General features: G+C 40.3%; 1 protein-coding gene across 7 annotated transcripts in view; it reads right to left on the bottom strand.

Moving 5' to 3' along the window:
* The window catches only part of ENPP2 (ectonucleotide pyrophosphatase/phosphodiesterase 2), a 111,306-nt gene that overhangs the window by 29,314 nt on the left and 64,015 nt on the right, over positions 1-17,977 (bottom strand). For 5 of the 7 annotated variants that reach the window (XM_049632963.1, XM_049632962.1, XM_049632965.1 and 2 more), the window contains exons 10-16: positions 16,810-16,875; positions 16,045-16,117; positions 11,256-11,411; positions 9,102-9,210; positions 6,213-6,338; positions 2,463-2,494; positions 1,644-1,771 (exon numbers count right to left, since the gene is read on the bottom strand). In XM_049632963.1, coding sequence (XP_049488920.1) covers positions 1,644-1,771; positions 2,463-2,494; positions 6,213-6,338; positions 9,102-9,210; positions 11,256-11,411; positions 16,045-16,117; positions 16,810-16,875 — 690 coding nt within the window. The remainder of the gene's footprint in view (positions 1-1,643; positions 1,772-2,462; positions 2,495-6,212; positions 6,339-9,101; positions 9,211-11,255; positions 11,412-16,044; positions 16,118-16,809; positions 16,876-17,977) is intronic. The other 2 variants (XM_049632968.1, XM_049632969.1) reach the window with 1 other exon arrangement.

Genomic DNA, 17,977 nt, shown 5'->3' with positions numbered 1-17,977 from the left:
ATTGCTCTCTAGGCATCAAAACCACTTGACCTTTCTTGTTATGGCAGGGAGATGTCTTTTGCTTAAATGTCATGCAGCACGTTTCCAAAATACTTCCATGTTTAGTAATATAAATACTCCCGTGGGTCCCATTTCTATGGATCCTTGTAAGTGCCTACAGAATCTATTGCACTGCACTGACATGCCTGGTGGAAAACAAATTGAACATTTGGGTCCCCACTCCTAGGAAAAGTACTTTCAGCTTGGGATGATGAGATATGTGCATAGGATAACTCAACAGTGCAAAGTTAAATTAAAAAGGTTTACTGATTGTTGGGGTGTCTAGGTGGCTCAGTTGGTTAAGTGCCCAACTCTTGGTTTCTGCTCAGGTCATGATCTCATGGTTTCGTGAGTTCCATCCCCGCGTCAGGCTCTGTGCTGGCAGCATAGAGTCTGCTTGGGATTCTCTCTCTCTCCTTCTCTCTCTGCCCCTCCCCCACTCACACTCTGCCTTTGTCTCTCTCAAATAAATAAATAAACTTTAAAAAAAAGAAGATTTAGTGATTAGTAAAATGCCTGGCTTTGGTCTCCACTAACTTGGTCAACTGTCATCATCTCTTACTTCTACTCAACTACCAGCTTTTCTGCGTATCAACCTATCAACTGCACCAAATTTGCTCTCTCTTCCAAGCTACGCCATCCATAAAAGGTCCTGAAGACATACTCAGCAAAACCCATTGTGTTCATATCTTGGTAACTACTTCATGAAGACCCCCTATGTCTGTTCTAAATGGTTTCAATAATTTCTGGTCTTCATACATCTCTCTTCATAATCCTAAATGTTTAACTCTGTGTAGACCCTTGACAATTACAGTAGGATATTTATGTATGTGTCACATGTGTCCCAAAAGGCGGTTCAAACTGATACACTGATAGAAGTTTCTAGAGGACCACAATCTTATCATCATCTTCTCTCCCTTGTAAACTCATTACCCAAGTAGAGTACATACAGTAGTTGCTCAACTATCACTACAGACCAACTCCGAAAACTTTTCTTGAGGAGCAAGTCAGAGTAAGAGTGAGTGGAAAAGGGCTTCTGCCAGGTCTGTGTGAAAATGGATACCCTTTTAATGATTAATTCTTTGGAAGTGCTTAGAATTTCCAGACACATTCTACATCAGATTCAAGAGCAAGAAACAATGTCTTAAATATTGGAGAGTCTTTTGTAGTTCAAAAGAAGGTAAACGTTTAAAATATTTAAGGCAACAACATTTTCTAAACTCCTCCACAAATGTTGCTACAGGGTAAGTCTTGTCAAATGAGACCAAATCAGTCCAGTTGTGGTTAAGTCCATGTCCCAGGCATACTTTTGACCTACTCAGGCAATAAGGATAGAGGTTAGAATGTAAATTTAAAAAGTGAAAAGAGAGAGAGACCACAGAGATGCAATGAGAGACTTCAAAGAGACACCAAGAGGCTGAGATCCAGAAAATAGAGATGTGTTGGCTCAGCGCTAATTGTTTATCTAGCATAAAAAGTATTTGGAAATGGTGGGATTTCCAACTGAGATTTCTTTTTTTCATGGCTAAGGACCTTATAGCATTCCAGTTGCCAAAGAGGTGGTTATGAAGATCAAAAACTGGGACAGCCAATCCCCAAGTTACCTTGCGACATGCCATCTGCGGTCCACCAATAAATGGATGTCCTCAATTCTTCTGTTGTTGGCATAGTGTAAGCGTTTAGGAAGGTGCTGTTTCATGTAAGGCTTAAAGTGCTGATCTGGTTTTTTACACTGAAATATAAATGGAAATTGGACTTTTACATGGAGCATTTTCTAGAAAAAGTCGTACATACTCTCTCTCTAGAAAGTTGAAGGAGGTTGTAAGCCAAACAAAGGGCTGGTTAGTGAATAAATGGAGTCTGTTATCCCCTATCAAATAATACAAGCTAAAAACAAATGGGTTCAAAGGGGATTTGATAACTTGGTAGATGACATGGAAGGTTATCAGAGGGTAGTTAGGAATTTTTAAGATACATTCCTGACTTGTGAGACTATCACTAACAGCAACTCCAACACTAAAGCCTTTTCCAACTACTTGGAGTCAAGGATGGGAGGCGGGGTGGGAAGGGAGGAGATGAGCACTCAGGCCTGTGTGATTACATCCTGCATGGTGGGGAGGGTGATGGAACAGGGTGATGGGCAGATCTGCTTCAGAGAGAGTAAGGATTTGTTTACTCATGAATGAATACTATTCAGTTCTAATGGAAAGATCAAATATTCTCAGTTTGTGTCATTGCCAAGACCATTAGGGAGTCTGCAGCTGTCCAGTTTTGAAGTTTTGAAAACTCTTAGAGAAACAAATATATGGGACTGCCGGGCAGTAAGGAAAATGTTCCTCCCGCCCCACAGGGTAGGTGAACCTAGGAGGTGAGTGTGTGGAAGCCGCTCCAAGGGCAGAGACCGGGTGACCTGCCATACTTACCGTGAGATTAGCAATAATGGCTTTAGGGTCATCTGTTCAAGAGAGAAGGAGAGCAATTTCAAAAAAAGATGACAATAATCACTGAGAGAAATAATTTTTACAGCAAAGGACTCAATTATTTCTCTTTTTTTCCCCCCTCCCAGAAGAGCTATCACGTTAGGCTCTATTTAAAATATGTGTAAAGTTGTGTGTGAGTATTTAATATTTTGGTAAGTGGAACGCAGCTAGGTACGTGGAAATACCTCTATGGCACATTTCCTGGCAAGGTCTGGTTCTCCTCTTCTGGAAGGGAATTCCTCCTTCCAGAGCACAAAGATAATGCTGGGTAAACATCTTCTTGAAGTTTCCCCAGTGGTCCCTCTGGATCTTGGCTTCAGTTTATTTGCAATTTGCCATCAGGAACTAAATCGGGCACTTGGGGCTTTTAGTGACACTTCCTATTTATCTGCAGGTCTTTGAAACAAGCTATCATCCATTTTAAGATGAATCTTCTACTCCATTGAGTTATTTTTTTTCTAAATGGAGTTTTGTTTCCCCAGTAACATCATGGGTCTAATTAGGTAGCTGCCCTCTCCAGCCACAGACACACACAGGGATGCACCTCCTTTATTTTTACTAACCAGCAAACAAAAGGTATTTTAGTCAGTACCCTGAGCTAGCTAAAAGCAAAACTATGTAAATGATGACTGTGTTTAAACTGTGGACAGGATTACATTATCTGAAGGTCCCCTTTTGGGGGGTGTAGAGAGAAAGAGCAGATTGTAGGTTGGTTGGATTTTGTTTTGTTTTCAAAAAATTTGCCTTAGTGTGTCATTACAGAATCAGCAGAAAAGGAAAGCAGCATACGGAAGAGATATCAACACTCATGAAGCAGCCCTCTCTGAAATTTTTTTAAAAATTTTTGAATGTTTACTTATTTGGCGGGGGGGGGGGGGGGAGGCAGCATGAGTGGGGGAGGGGAGAGAGAGAGGGAGACACAGAATCTGAAGCAGGCTCCAGGCTCTGAGCTGTCAGCACAGAGCCCGATGTGGGGTCTGAACTCACAAACTGCGAGATCATGACCTGAGCTGAAGTTGGACGCTTAACCAACTGAGCCACCCAGGTGCCCCAGCCCTCCCTGAAATTTAAGTTATCAGTGGAGTAGGTCATGTCTATGTCATTTCTGGCTGTATCCACGGGGCCTGGTTCATGGTAAGCATTCAGTAAGCATTCGCTAATATAAATAAATAAATACTTGTTATTTTTTGAAAATGCATGACTGGAGTGCCTGGACGGTTCAGTCTGTTAAGTGGCTGACTCTTGGTTTTGGTTCAGGTCGTGATCTCATGGTTCATGAGTTTGACCCCCACGTCAGGCTCTGCACTGACAGTGAGGAGCCTGCTTGAGATTCTCTCTCTCTCCCTCTCTCTCTGCTCCTCCCCTGCTCTCGCTCTCTCTCTCTCTCTCTCTCAAAATAAATGAGTAAAATTTAAAAAAAAAGAAGGAAAAAATGTATGAGTAAGCTTGTCTTGCAGTGTAAGTACACATACTTCAGAGACAATTTTCAGAATCTTAATTCTGAAGCTATGAAATCCAAAGCTAAAATGTGGATTCCATCCTACCTAAATTGGGGTTTAATTTTAGTTGCATTTTTTAATGGAAAGCAAGAAAGTAATAATGATAGCAACAATATGAACCCAAATTGTGTCCCTATCATGTGCAGTCTCTGTGAGAACTTTGCAGGCACTTTCTCTCTGGTCACAGCTACTCTGGGAGGTAGGTGCTAACAGAATCCTCACCAAGCCAAAGGGCATTTAGAAGAGGGGTGCTTTTACACTGGGACCCTGGCAATCTGACTGAGCGGGCCATCCTCTGAACTTCTATACTCTGTGGACTCATAAACCACAATCCTCAAAGGGACCAAACAGGGTAAGTCACGTTCTTTGATGATGAAGAAAAATAAACAGCATGGGGCAATCTTGTGCTCAGATAAATCCCAGAGAACTACTGGAAAATAACAACTGCCTGAGTCCACGCTTGAGACACCAACTTCGAGTTCTCAAGTTCTCAGGCCTCTCACGCTGGCAGCTCCTGCTTTGCATGAGCGGAAGTGGTCACCCAGTACATGGCGGTGCTTAAGAACTGGTGAATGTGGGTTCACATTCCAGCTCCGCCACGTCCTAGCTCTCTTGTTTCTCACCAGAAACTTCACCTCTCTCTGAGCCTTGATTTCTACTGTTTGCAAAAGGGGATAATAGCACCCGTCCCACAGGGTTATTAGAAGGATTGAAGAAGACTGTATACACATCTAGCTGAAATAGTGACATGGCCAAGACACCATCATCATAGCTAACATTTATACAACTTTGACTATGTGCTAAACACTGACCAAGGGGATATGTAGATAATCTCTCATCAATCTTTCCAACAATCCTTTTTTAATAGATGAGGAAACCGAGGCACAGAGCATGTAACTAGCTTGCCCAAGGTCATAAAGTGACCACCTGGCCAAGCGGGGATTTGAACCTAGACATCCTGCCACCCTTGTCTGTGCTGCTAACCATCCACTCTACTGACTCTCACGGGATGAAATCACATATAGGAAAGCGTCTGTAAAGTATGAAATATTTCATTATTGGTACTTATTACTTCATTGGCCCCAAGGTTTTCCTTTTCCCCTAAAACAACCTCGTCATTCCATTTACCATTCATTTACTGAAAAGACCTTTCAATATAGACAAAACCTTTCTTGCACAAGCCCTAAAATGTAAGCACCGATTCAAGAGATACCACAGTGACTCGTGTCCTGTCCCTGGCCAGGGCCTTCCTGTCTCAAGTGAGCAGAGGAGAAGGGAGGATCCGGAGGACAGAAAGGGCATGGAAAAGAGACGGCAGAAACACAGAGGATTTGTTTATTTTACAACGTTGCCTGGAGCTGACCTTGGAACTGTTCCCATTTGTGTTGACTCAGGAACGCAGTTTGGGAAAAACTTAATTTTCCAAAGCTTTACACTTTTGCCGATGGTTTCTTATTCCCAAGGCTAAAACCTCTAAAGGATTTTTTCCCCCAAATGCAGCATGTCTCCAATAAAACTGTGGACTTCTCAGAGGCTAGGGAGGCACCACCTAAGACATCCTATTCTATCGATAAAGGTTCTTGTCAGTGGCATATCATAACCTGAGTGTGTACAACATAAGCGATAAGACGGTTCCTGTTTATTTCTAATCTTTCAAAATGGCTGCCACTTCCCAAGGGCAGGACCCCAGGGTTGTGTTGGTCACTTTCATAAAGCTGAAGAGTCCCCTTTAACTGGGCTCCTAGGGACATTCAGGGTCTGAGTGTGGTTCTGACAAACCTGTCACAGACTCCCCTGCCTCAGCTAAAGAGTAAGCTTGAACCTCTTGTTGAAATGTTCCTCTGCTGTAAACGTAAGTTTATGGTTATGCGCATGTCTCAAATTAAGTGTATTTTCCACATAAAGAAAACAAGAGCAAATATTTACATAAGGCTGTCATGTGCCAGGACCCTCTCTGAGTGATACACATAGATTTATTTCCACAACAGCTCGATCCAGTAACTGTTATTAACATCCCATTTTTCAGATGAAAAAGTTGAGGCTTCGAGTTTTTACATAACTTATTAAAGGTCGCCCAGCTACGAAGTAGCAAAGTGAGGATTTTTACGCAACAATTTCAGCTTCAGAGAACGGGGCTGCACCTACTCTACTCTATTACCATTCTAACAACTTAGCATTTTGAGAAGCAACTTACATTTAGCATTATTGCTAAATTTGGACCGAATTCTTCCTAGAGTTCCAGGCACTAACGTAATGTCATCCACGTTAGTCAGGTAATTGCTCAGGAACTCCGTTCTGTCACAGGTGACATCTTCCATTCCTGTAGGGGGCAAAGAACATATTTTCAGGTGATTGTAAACTTAGTATCCTAACACAGACACTAAAAATAACACCCAGATATGTCCCTAATTCATTTCTAACAACTTACTGTGAGGATCCCCCTCTTTTGAGATTTCTTAACTTGACTTTACATTTTTTAATGCTCCTTTCTATAATCATTTCACCAGATTCTGATATAGCCACATCATCTTGCAGTGCCAGAAGGTGGAAAATGCATCATCTCAATGATCATTTTAAGTCATTCAGCAGGAACAGCAAGACAGAGGAAGTGACTACGATCTTGTTTTTAAAAAGCTATTTACACAGTCATTATGGAAAAGATCTACTCTAAAAAAAAAAATCCTAGATTGCTTCAAACTCTTCCCAGCTGGGGGTGGTGGAAATAACTGGAATACATAGTTCTGTGTCTCTTTTACAAAATGTCATTTTCCAATTCTCTCTAATGTATCTCCTGACTTGAGTGCATAATCACCAGTCCTCAGTCTGTCTCCACTGGTGGCCTTGGACGTTACTGACAAAACAATACTGGCAACAAGAGATGAGAAAAAAATGTCAGCCCCAATGACCACCCAAATTGAAAAACAAAATATTGCTGAAAACAAGTTGTAAACAATGTAATCAGTCAAAACTGAAAGCTAGCAACTCAAACACAAAAAGTGTGTAGGTAGGGAATTTTTTTAACCAACAAATATTCCTGCCCTACCCAAGACTGGTTTTCTGCCCCCATAAAAAAAAAAAAAAATCTTAATCAATATTAAAAATAGATGAATAAAAAAACAACATAAACTCAAATGTCAGAATAATAGACTATGGGGACTGGTAGACACATTTATGGTCATTTTGGAATTTATGAGATGACACAGAACGATGAAGATTTAATATACTGCTTTGCACAATCCAATATATAGATATTCTCTAAGAGGGGGAAAATAAGTGATTCTGTAAAGGACATCATAAGGTTTTGGAATAAAGAAATACAACCCAGAGTGGCGCAAACCTGATAAAATCCAAATTATCACCTTCTGGGATCCCAGATCAAGACACCCCATCCCTTTTGCAATACAAATGGGAATGAAGAAAGACAAAAACATATCCCAACATAGCACAAAGTTGATACAACTTGTCTTTTAACATTTAAACCATCATAAAAAACAATGAACAGCTACTGTTTTAGTACACTGTTAACTCAGAAAAAGCAAGTCTCAAAACACATATTGGTGGAAGACTGGAAGGATCTTCCATTTGTTACACGTCTAGGAAGTCAGTTTTGCCATCGTAGCGGTGAACCATCTCTCTTGCTTTCAATGACCATATGTGAAGAGCTTCTCAAGCATCATCAGTCTCACCCTCTGGACTAACTCTGTGTAGGTAGTATTAGTGTTTTCATTCTGCAGACAAGGAGGCCGCATATGACGAGCTGGCTCCTTAGTGGCACAGTGCAATTTGAACTCCACTGAAATTACTTCTTACTCCAAAGCCCAGGCTCTGAAATACTAGACCATACTACCTTTTAAGAAAGAGATGCAATGGCTTCCCAAAACTAAAGCAATCTACTCATCTCAGAAGCCTGCACCTGGTAAGACAAGGTTTTAAACTAAGACCTTTACAATGCTCCAGCATATGACTCGCTGGCACCCATCCACTTCTTAGACATGAGGCTCCAGCCTGTGACCAAATGCTCTTGACACCTCTGGGCAAGTTAAATTGAATCAGCTGTGTCACATGCTCCAGAATCTCTGTCTTATCTGTAGCTCTCTCCCAAGTCAATCTTATGGAGCATGATTTTGCAGAGGGTCACATTTAGCCCCTGCCAAAGAGCAAGCAAGTTCCCCAACTTCTTTTTTTAACTTCTCCTAGATTTTCTAGGACATTCTGGAAAGAAAACTACAGGCCCAAAGCAGACTTTTGACTAGGGACCCTTGCCTGCCATTCTTAACACAACTACCAAAGAGTCTACCAATTGTTTTTTCTCTGAAGCCTTTTCCTAGAAGGGAGCAGGCCCACATTCCAGGGTCATTCTTTCAATTTGATAGTTCTAGAATGCAGGAGACACTCTCTAGATAGAACTCAGGGTACACAGCTGTGAATAAGAACGCCCTCTGAGGAACTCCCTGCAGCTCCATAATATCTAATGTTTATGATGTTCAACAAAGTGGTTATGAATTCTTCTACTTTATACAGTGATTTAGAAAAACTCTGCCTCTTCCTCTCTTTAACAGTTTCTGTACTGAAGCAAGGTCCTGTGGTTTTGGTTTTGAATTCTCTCAGTGAATACAGGGAAATCGTTTTACTTATATACCTCTTCTTTGACAAGAATCCTATGTCTCCTCCTCCGTATCATATTTAGATTGATTTTTTTTTTTAGGCACATAAACTCTGTAGGCTCTTTTTGGGGATGTGGCTAGCAGAGATGAGTAGTATCACCTGATATGTCACAGAGAGGAAGCTATTAATACCACAAGCAAATTGTCTGCCACACTTTGGCAAGAGACAGATTTTTGTGGAAAGACTTTCTTTCCTGCAAAGAAAAGGATGACACAGGAAGTCCCCGGTTTGGGTCAGAATGATCCAGGGTCATCTCGTGTCATCTCACACTTTTGAGTCATGGCTGACTTCTTTCCCTACCCTAAAGAAAGAGGGAAGAAGGTGAAGAATACAATCTGGGACTCTGAGGGCAAGCGTTCTCCATCAGAAACATGATCTATGTAGTTGTCCTATTAGCGAAGAAGAAACAAAGGTTTACCATGGTCTCCAACAAAGATGACATTGACACAGCGATGCAGCTTCAGCTGTTTCAGTCCATCCATTAATTGGCCCACTGTTTTGTCAATTTCCCTCAGAGGATTCGTCATCTGGAAAAAAAGAGCAAATTAGGCCCGGCAGGTTTTTGGGTTTTTTTTTTCCTTTTAGTTTCTCATAGATCTTCTACCCCTAGAACATTCTGGAAAGAAAACTTCAGGCCCAGAGGCAGAGCTTTGTCTAGGGAGATCTGTCTGCTGCTCTTAATGGAAATCTGTTCTGATCACTTTTATTTGTATTATTTCAGGAATGTAAAATCTCCCCTCATTCAATCCCTTTTAAGATTCTGTGATACAAAAATATCAGAAAGATGAAGGTAAATTCTTTTTTTTTTTTTTTAGAGATAAACTGGCCTTTCTAAAATGTAACAATGTTATTTAAATCCAAGAATTTTGAGAGTGAGCAGAAAGTCAGATGGATAGTTTAAGCCTGTTGTTTGCTAGGTGAAATCACATCAGATTTTGAACCATGGCAAGACGATGGAGGCTAAGTGAATCAAAAACAGTTGTGAGGTAAAATGGTACCCTTCCATTTGATGCTAAATTAGAACATCATTAATACAACGGAATCCATCTAATGTCTCCAAGAACTTAACTGTCAATGTCTGAGAATAATAGATCCCATAATAGAATCTCTTCCAAGAAACAAGGTTACTAGAAGAATCTCTTCTAAGAAACAAGCTATTGCTTCTCAATTTAGTCCCTTTCAAGCTGATTTTGAGTGAATAAGAATCTACAAGAGTCTTAACTTCAGAAGAAGTGAACCACTGAGCTTGTTCTAGAATTCTTATTGAGCTTAAGGAAACACAAAAACTCAGTTGTCTGAAGATTTACAAATCTTAAGAAATATAATCCATCTCTCATTTTCTTGCCTCCAGTGGAAGATTCTAACAGCATGAATTCTCCCACACACTAGAGACTTCCCTCTCACTGTCATCTCTATGCGATGGAAAGATTTCCAAGAAACACCTCATCAGACAAACACTTGGCTGTACTTCAGGTGAATTTTACAACTTAGCTGCAACCACACACATACACCCAAGATGACTGGTAAGAACAGAAGGGTCTGCATATCATTTTTTATTTCAGACATATAATATTTTCCTCCATTAGTGTCTTCTCAGATGACTCAAGACCTTTCCTCAAATCACATCCTCAGTAAAATCAGCCGTAAACTTGTTTTCCTTCATGGCAGGAGTCAGTATTTCAAATTCTGTCCCAAGGAGTAAGTCACAAGTGAAAAGTCTCAGAATGATATGCGCCAGCATCATCTGAAGGGCTACCACGTGTGGAACTAAATGGTATTTGCTTTTGGGAAAACCATGCTTTCTTCTAAGACCTTTGCCTCAACAAAAACATACCAAAAGCATTAATATGTCAATGCTTGGCAATGCCTTATTTTCACCAGACAACTCAGGTGAAATCCAAGACCTGCTTCTCAGTGATGATTTCAGATGGTCATAAGCAAGAGAGTGCCTCAGAGGTACCTGAAGGTTTTGAGAGAAGTGACAACTTCTAACCTCTTCTGAATGTACTGAAAAGAGTCGACGTTATTCATGTCTCTATAAGAAAATACACACAGTTCCAACTACCCATTGTTTTCTCTTGCTTTCCACCTCAGCTATTCCCTTGTCTATAACCTAAGACCTTTTCTGGACTCTGAAGGTATGCACCATTAATCTGAGCCAATTTTCTATTGAGTTCGAATTTATATGGTCTTTGAGGAATCCCCTCGCTGCCTTGCTGGATTGTCTCAAGAACCAAAGCTACAAACCATTGTAACCAATTCCATGAATAAGTGCAAGCAAAACCAACAGCCTTCCTAACATTCGTTCAAGCCTAAATGTTAATACTAGGTTTAGGGCGACTGATTCTAAAGAAAGTGGAAGGTTCTTTTTTCCCATCTTGCAGAAAGTTCAGGAGGTCTTCACGTTAGTGTTAACCTCTGAAGTGCCAGATTCTTCTGGACTCAAAGCCAAGAATGACAAAACCAGAGTTTTTCTGAAACATATTCAGCTGATTTTCAAAGCAAGGCACTAAAGAAAACCTTCAACTCAGACCTACCCGCCACAAAGCTTTGGAACAATAGATAAACTTACTTTGTCCTGACGAGTTTCCGCAGCATAATGATCCATCCTATGTAATTTTCTTCTTCTTTTCTTTGGAGGAGCAACTGGTCTTTCCTGTCTCCTCTTAGGGGTAACCTTCCTCTTAGGTCTCTTAGCCGGAGTAAGAGGTGAGCCATAACTACTCTCCTGTACTGGCGGATAGAGATGTCTGGACTCAGAAGTCGTCTGTCCCTCTGGGTCAGATAATAAAGCTCACACTTTGCCATCTTGGGTCAGCAGAGCCTTAGTTAAAAAGACTAAGGCTCCTTAAGTGAGAAAAAGTTGGCAGGAGAAATGATTCATGGAACTCTATAGAGAGAAGCTTCCTAAACCCATCCTGAGGCTTCGAGCAAGAATATAATTTAAGAGAATCTAGTCATGCGGGTTTCTCTTGGGCTAAGGAGACTGCTTGTGGATATACTGAAGGTGACATACAGTTCTGCATTCTATTAAATCCCACATTAGGGAGAGACTGGTCTTTGGTTATGAAGAGCTCTCCATTTATAAAGTACTAGCAGAAAACCAAATAAAACACTAGCCATTTAGTCATTTCAAGGTAACCGTGGGATTCATGTAGGTGGCTCCAATTCAGAATCTGATGGATATCTGTTCACACCACCACTATATCAAAGCAAGTGTCACCTTCATTTGCAAGGATTAGGGGAAAATGTTTAAACCAAGGATGGAATGGAGCATAAATGATAAGCAATCCTCCTTGGACATAAATGTATACTTAGACAAATCAGGACTTTCAGCAGGAGAGAGAACTTCCTTCCCACTGATAATTTAGGTTTTCGGTACAGAGGACCTCTAAATCCAAGAGAGAACCATAAATAAAACTGTCTTTTAAAAAACTATCTTGCAAAATTAGGTAAAATGTAAAACTCATCAAGATCTCTTCATCTTGGTACAGATCTCAAGAAAGAGTCTATGTGCTTATACTCTTTTTATACATCTCATTGTGAAAATCTAGAGAGAGTGGTGAAGGCTGACACAGAACCTGAGTAAGGAAGATAACCTTTGGGACTTCCAAACGCTAGAGAAAAACAGGCCCCTGATTTGCTGATGGTGCAAAGGTGAATTAAAGCAGCAAGCCCTGACGTCTCCCTGGCTGAGTCTCTCTTGGTGGGACTGCTGCTCCAAGAATCATTCAGATGCAGGAAGGGGCAGAAGGAGGAACAATGTTAGTGTATCCAAGAGGGAGGCCATCTGCCATGCCATTTCACCGTTTCCAGAGCAAGCCACTGCAAAGGCACTTCCGTTTCCGCCTCATCCTCTGTCCCTGGCAGAGCAATTGAAAGACATAGCCCCATGGACTCTGGCTTGGTGGTGTTTTTTTTTTTTTTTTTTTTTTTAATGCATCTAGTTTCAGGCAGTTCTCCACGAGAAGAGAAGCAAAAGGAAAAAGACAGTTTCCCATTTCATGGTCACTGAATACATTTCAGCTAGTGCTCAAGTCGGCCCATCAGACACCCAGCCATTTGCAAGAGACCCCACCATTCAGAAGACTCCAAAGGTGAGCCCTTCTGGTTGCAGCAGGTTAGAGGAGCAGCGGGAGAAACAGGATTTAGCCAAAATGAGTTTTCATCCAGTGATTATATTGCACGTACTTCCTTCTTCAAATGTTAGAGGTAGACAAAAGCTAAGATTTCACTGACCAGCCATACTTTAGTCTGACTTTAGAAGATTTAGCCTGAGGTTATTAGGAGGACCGGAGGGAGAGGGGCAAATTTCCCTGCTTTTCAGAAGAATACTTTGCCATCTGAAGGTAGTAACTAGCCAGCCAAAGCTCTGCCTCTAGGCCTGGAAGAGCAGCCGAACGAGGAGTCACAGAGAAAGCACAGGTCAAAGAGAAAAAGATTGCGCCAACAATCAAAAGCAAGCATGTTTCTGAACATTCACCCTTACACTATGAAACCAGGAGCAATAAACCATTTCTTGAAGCTATTAGCCCAAAGTTTGGTCATCTCATTTAATAGTCTTTGAGAATCGTCCTGGAAAAAGTATACTCAGACAGTAAGCAAATAATGCACAGATTTCAACTTCGTTGTAGCACACAGCATTTTTAATTTTTTTCAATTAAACTTCAAATGCAAGGTATTTTCTCCTTAGATGTAAGTGAAGACATGTTACTGATTTTATGAATAATATTTCCATTTGTAAAGCCTTTACATGCACACCACATGTATATAACGGATCTACAGGTATATAAACCAATTCGTCTACTACAGAAAAGAGGTTTTGCTGGCTTGTTTTGGTTTTGCATTTTTAAAGCATAAATGGTTTTGTTTTTATTTTTCAGTAGAAATAGGATTCCTAGAACCAAATGAAAAATAGTTGAAATCTGAAAATATCTCTTGCCTTACCAGAAGAAAGTGACCAGGTTACCAAGTTATCGTAACTGAAGATACATTCCAAGGACCTAATTAAGAGTTTTACTCAGGGGATACATGAGAATATCCCAGTTAAAAGGAAGTATTAATACTAAAAAGAACATAGCACTAATACCTTCAAGTCTTAATTCAAAAATTCTAGAAGAAAAAAATCTCTGTTTGTATATTTAGGAGTAACCCTGAGCACAGCATCATCACTACAACAAACGAAAGCATCTTATATTACATTCCATTTAGCACTGCTCAGTACTTTAAAAGAAACCTTTCAGTTTATTTCTTGATTAAAACATGCACACAGACACTTTCAAGTACGCAATTACAACTGAACTACACATTCTAGAAATCCAGAGATGTTCATGGATAAAAAACATTGCTGAGCTTTATGACTTTTAAGGAAATCAGGACCGTAAGGGTTATACTTCATCTACATTGTCAAAAGCCAACTTTTGACATGAAGAAAATCTTCTGTATGAACTGAACATGGTTATTAATGACCACTCTATTTATGTCCTGGACTAAAGGAGAGATAAATGGTTCTATGGGAAGACCCTGGCCCAGGAGTTCTGAGATTCTACCGCTCAGTCCACTTACCAGCCAGGTGACTCGAGCGGCCCCAGTCCAGCTTCTTCCTTTTAAAAGAATGGCTAAACCAACCTCTGGCTTGCCTATGCCATGGGATCTTTTAAGGGATATTATTATTCAAGCAAAGCTGAACTTTTAAATAAGGCACATGGAACTACTTAGGATTTTTTTTTTTTAACATTTTCATAAAATGTAGTTCCTTTTGTTCACTTTAGATTAATCTCAAAGAAAGTCATCCTAAAGATAAAACAGCCATGCTTGTTCTGGCAAGAATAAGATTTGTGTTTCATGCAGATGTTTATCTCATTTTATCATTTGTGTTTCATAATCATGCAACACTCGTTAAACATCAAAGGGACAGGAAAAAGAGCATCAGACTTATATAACTTCAATGATTTAAGGCAAACTAAGAATGGTTTCACATAGCCATTAGTTTCCAGTGTTTAAAAAAATCATGACAGAATTGATGTTGAAACATTCAAAAATATTTATGGCTTCTTGGTATTTACTGCCTTTGTTTAGATATACTGGGTTTTGTTCAAAAGTATTTAAACCAACACACTTCTCTGTATTTCCTACTCAATCTTATGCTGAACACAATGAACTTAATTATCACGAGCAGTGTTGTCACAGCCTATTAGAGAATGGAAGGCAGCTTCCATTAACAGAGTTTTTGAAATGATTTTTTATCCCAAATCAAGTTTTATTGTGTCAATGTAGATCTTACCACACTAGTTAGAAAGAGAGATGGAAAACGTTTTAGATTTGCAAATCCTGTCATGTTTTAAAGTGATCTATGCTGCAACACTGCGAAGATTTCTTTTTCCAGACAAATGAGGAACATAACAAAACACAACTATCTCTTTCCCACCTCTGAATTTGAAGTTATACTGGATATCATATAACAGATTGTTTCCAACTAAGATTACTGACTGACTGATAAAAGGGCATTACATTGCTCTGCTAAATAGATTCATTCAATAGTGCATCTCTCTCCATTAAAAATTAATTTCAGGCACCTGGGTGGCTCAGTTGGTTAAGCATCTGACTTCAGTTCAGATCATGATCTAACCATTTGTGAGTTCGAGCCCCGCATTGGGCTCTGTGCAAACAGCTCGGAGTCTGGAGCCTGCGTGGGATTCTGTGTCTCCCTCTCTCTCTGTCCCTCCCCTGTTTGTGCTCCCCTTCTCTCTCTCTCTCTCTAAAAAATAAATACACGGTAAAAATTAAAAAAAAAGAATTAATTTTATTTGGGGGAATAATGGATACATTCATAGTCTTGATTGTGGTGATGGTTTCACAGGTATATATCTATGCCTAAATTGATCAAATAAAGAAGGGTCCAATGCTATAACATATACCAGGTTGATTGCACCTGCTCAGGCTATTAGAGCTACTTAGCTGACCTATCCTCTCTGACTGCATAATCATTGTAACAGAGCTAAAATTCAGTTGTAATGTTTTGTATTGTGCGTTTCATCTCCAGATGCCTTTCCACTCCTATCCCAGTGATGGCAAATGCCAACCCTCCCTGATCCTTCACCTTTTGACTAATGCCTTCAGGGATGGCATATACTTCTCCTGTGAACACCAAGATTAGGATATGTTTGAATATCAAATCAATCTGAAATGAAATTCTTATAAGAGAAACAGGTATGTTCAAGATTTTTTAAAATGTTTTTAGTCTTGTAGTATATATATAAACCTTGCATATACGAGACACTTTGTACGAGACCTGAAATAAGGTCAGCAGCTCAGGTAGCCAGGGGCACAGGTTCTCCTCAAGCAGATGATAAGCTACTAACCTCAGGGCCAAAAGGGCCATATTTGTGTCCAGAGAAATCAGGTTGTTCCGAATAGAAGGCATAGACTGAAGGCCTACGGGAAAATTGGAAGGTTCAGAATCTCCCTCAAACCACATATAACAAAGAATATCAAGTGTCTCTTCACATTAAGAGAAAATTATCTCAAATCAAGTTAATTAATATCCCAACCACTGTTAGTATTACCATGGAAAATGTCTCTTGTTTTTTTGGGGGGTAGGAATTCTATTTTTTCCACATCCACTGCCCCCTACACCACCCGCACTGTAGTAACCGCCTGGTACCACTCTCAGGGACCAAACGTCACAAAGGATTATCTGAACACATACTCAGGTCTTTGATCTTCAAGATAACAGAGCCCAGTGAAAATTCACATGGACCATGCAGTCTGCAGCCTAAAAGAACAACTCCATTAAAGTGAAAAGTCAGTCTTAATGCTTCCCCGGCATCATTGGGAGGCTGCTGGTTCATTTATCAAAGCCAGGAACTCCCTTAACCTCTGCTGTAGTGGCCAGGATTAACAGCTGTAGTCCATCCATGTAATTACATGCTCCCCAATAGCCTACGTCCATTATACCCTTCTTAGGGAAGGTAACGTTCAAGACTGAGAACCATAAAACTTTTAATAATACCAAACCTTGACTGTGCTTCTATTTCACAGCCCATCTAGTTTTCACCCAATTCTAACCTACAATGGAAACAGACTGAAGAAAGGAGAGGTTAAGTCAGGGAGATGGAAACAAATACCTTTCATCATCTGGCAGGGTGAGCCACTGCAGTATGGTTAAGATTCTCCGCTCATGAGGGATGACTCTGTAGGGTGATAACAAGTAAAGCATGATGTTAGGTTGCATTTCCACAGACTTCAGCCTGATGACTGCTCACGCTGGCACCAGGACCAAGGGCTCTCTATTTACCGCCATTTGCTTTCACATCCTCGTCATAAAAGGCCATCTTTCGAATCAGTGTTTAAACTTCCACTTCCATTTGCAACATATCATATTGCTCAACCTCTGTCATAGAAGGTGAGACTTGAAACTCTCACTCACAATCAAGTGAGCAACCTGTCTGGCTGATCAGAGATTCTGCTACAGGCAGAAAAGGACCCTGGGCTCAGAAGCATTGTCATCCAGTGAGTAAAGCCATTAGCTATGGCCACCGAGGTTACCAGGACACCTCAATCTGCTTCTTGCTGGTGGTATGACCTCTCTTAACCTCTACCCCACTTTGATCTCTCTGGGCCTCAGTTTACTCATCAGTAAAAGAGAGATAATAGCAAGGCATATGGCACATAGCTTGGTCATAAAGATAAAATGAGACAAAACAGGCAAAGGGCACGTACAGGGCCTACCACATAGTAAGTTCCAAAAAAAAAAAAAAAACCCAAAAAACAAAAAACCTTTATTTTTATTAATGATCATAATTAGTTATCATTCTATCTCTAAAGACCTATATGACTTTGGAAACATTATTTAATCTGAAACTTTACATTCTTCCTCTATAAAATAAGGGGTTAGGAAAGGTATTCATGAAATTCTCTTCTAGCTTATCAAAATCTATCAAGAATAGGCACCTATAATTATGAGACTGACAGGGTATAATCTTCATCCACAATGACTTTTGTGTTTAAGTCTCATTCCTCTGTTGAAATATAATTACCCAAAATCTGGCACCAGCTTTGGGAGCTCTCAGCTAACATGACGGTACTGTATCCTGGGCTGAGTTTCATTGAGATGCTCACAAGCTGAGCAATGTCTTTATTTATGGGGAAATTGGCTTATTCTTCCCTAACAAGTAGCACGACATGCTTTTCTGCCTCCCCCCCCCCCATCCAAGAACAGGCATTAGAGCTTGTTTATGACGAACTCAAACTAAAGCCCAAGTTTAATTGTGGTCAGTAAACATTACTGTGACC

Source organism: Panthera uncia, chromosome F2 (genome assembly GCF_023721935.1).
Source record: "Panthera uncia isolate 11264 chromosome F2, Puncia_PCG_1.0, whole genome shotgun sequence".
Classification (NCBI taxonomy): Eukaryota; Metazoa; Chordata; class Mammalia; order Carnivora; family Felidae; genus Panthera; species Panthera uncia.
The sequence above is the reverse complement of the archived record's forward strand: the minus strand, read 5'-3'. Positions and strand labels throughout refer to the sequence as shown.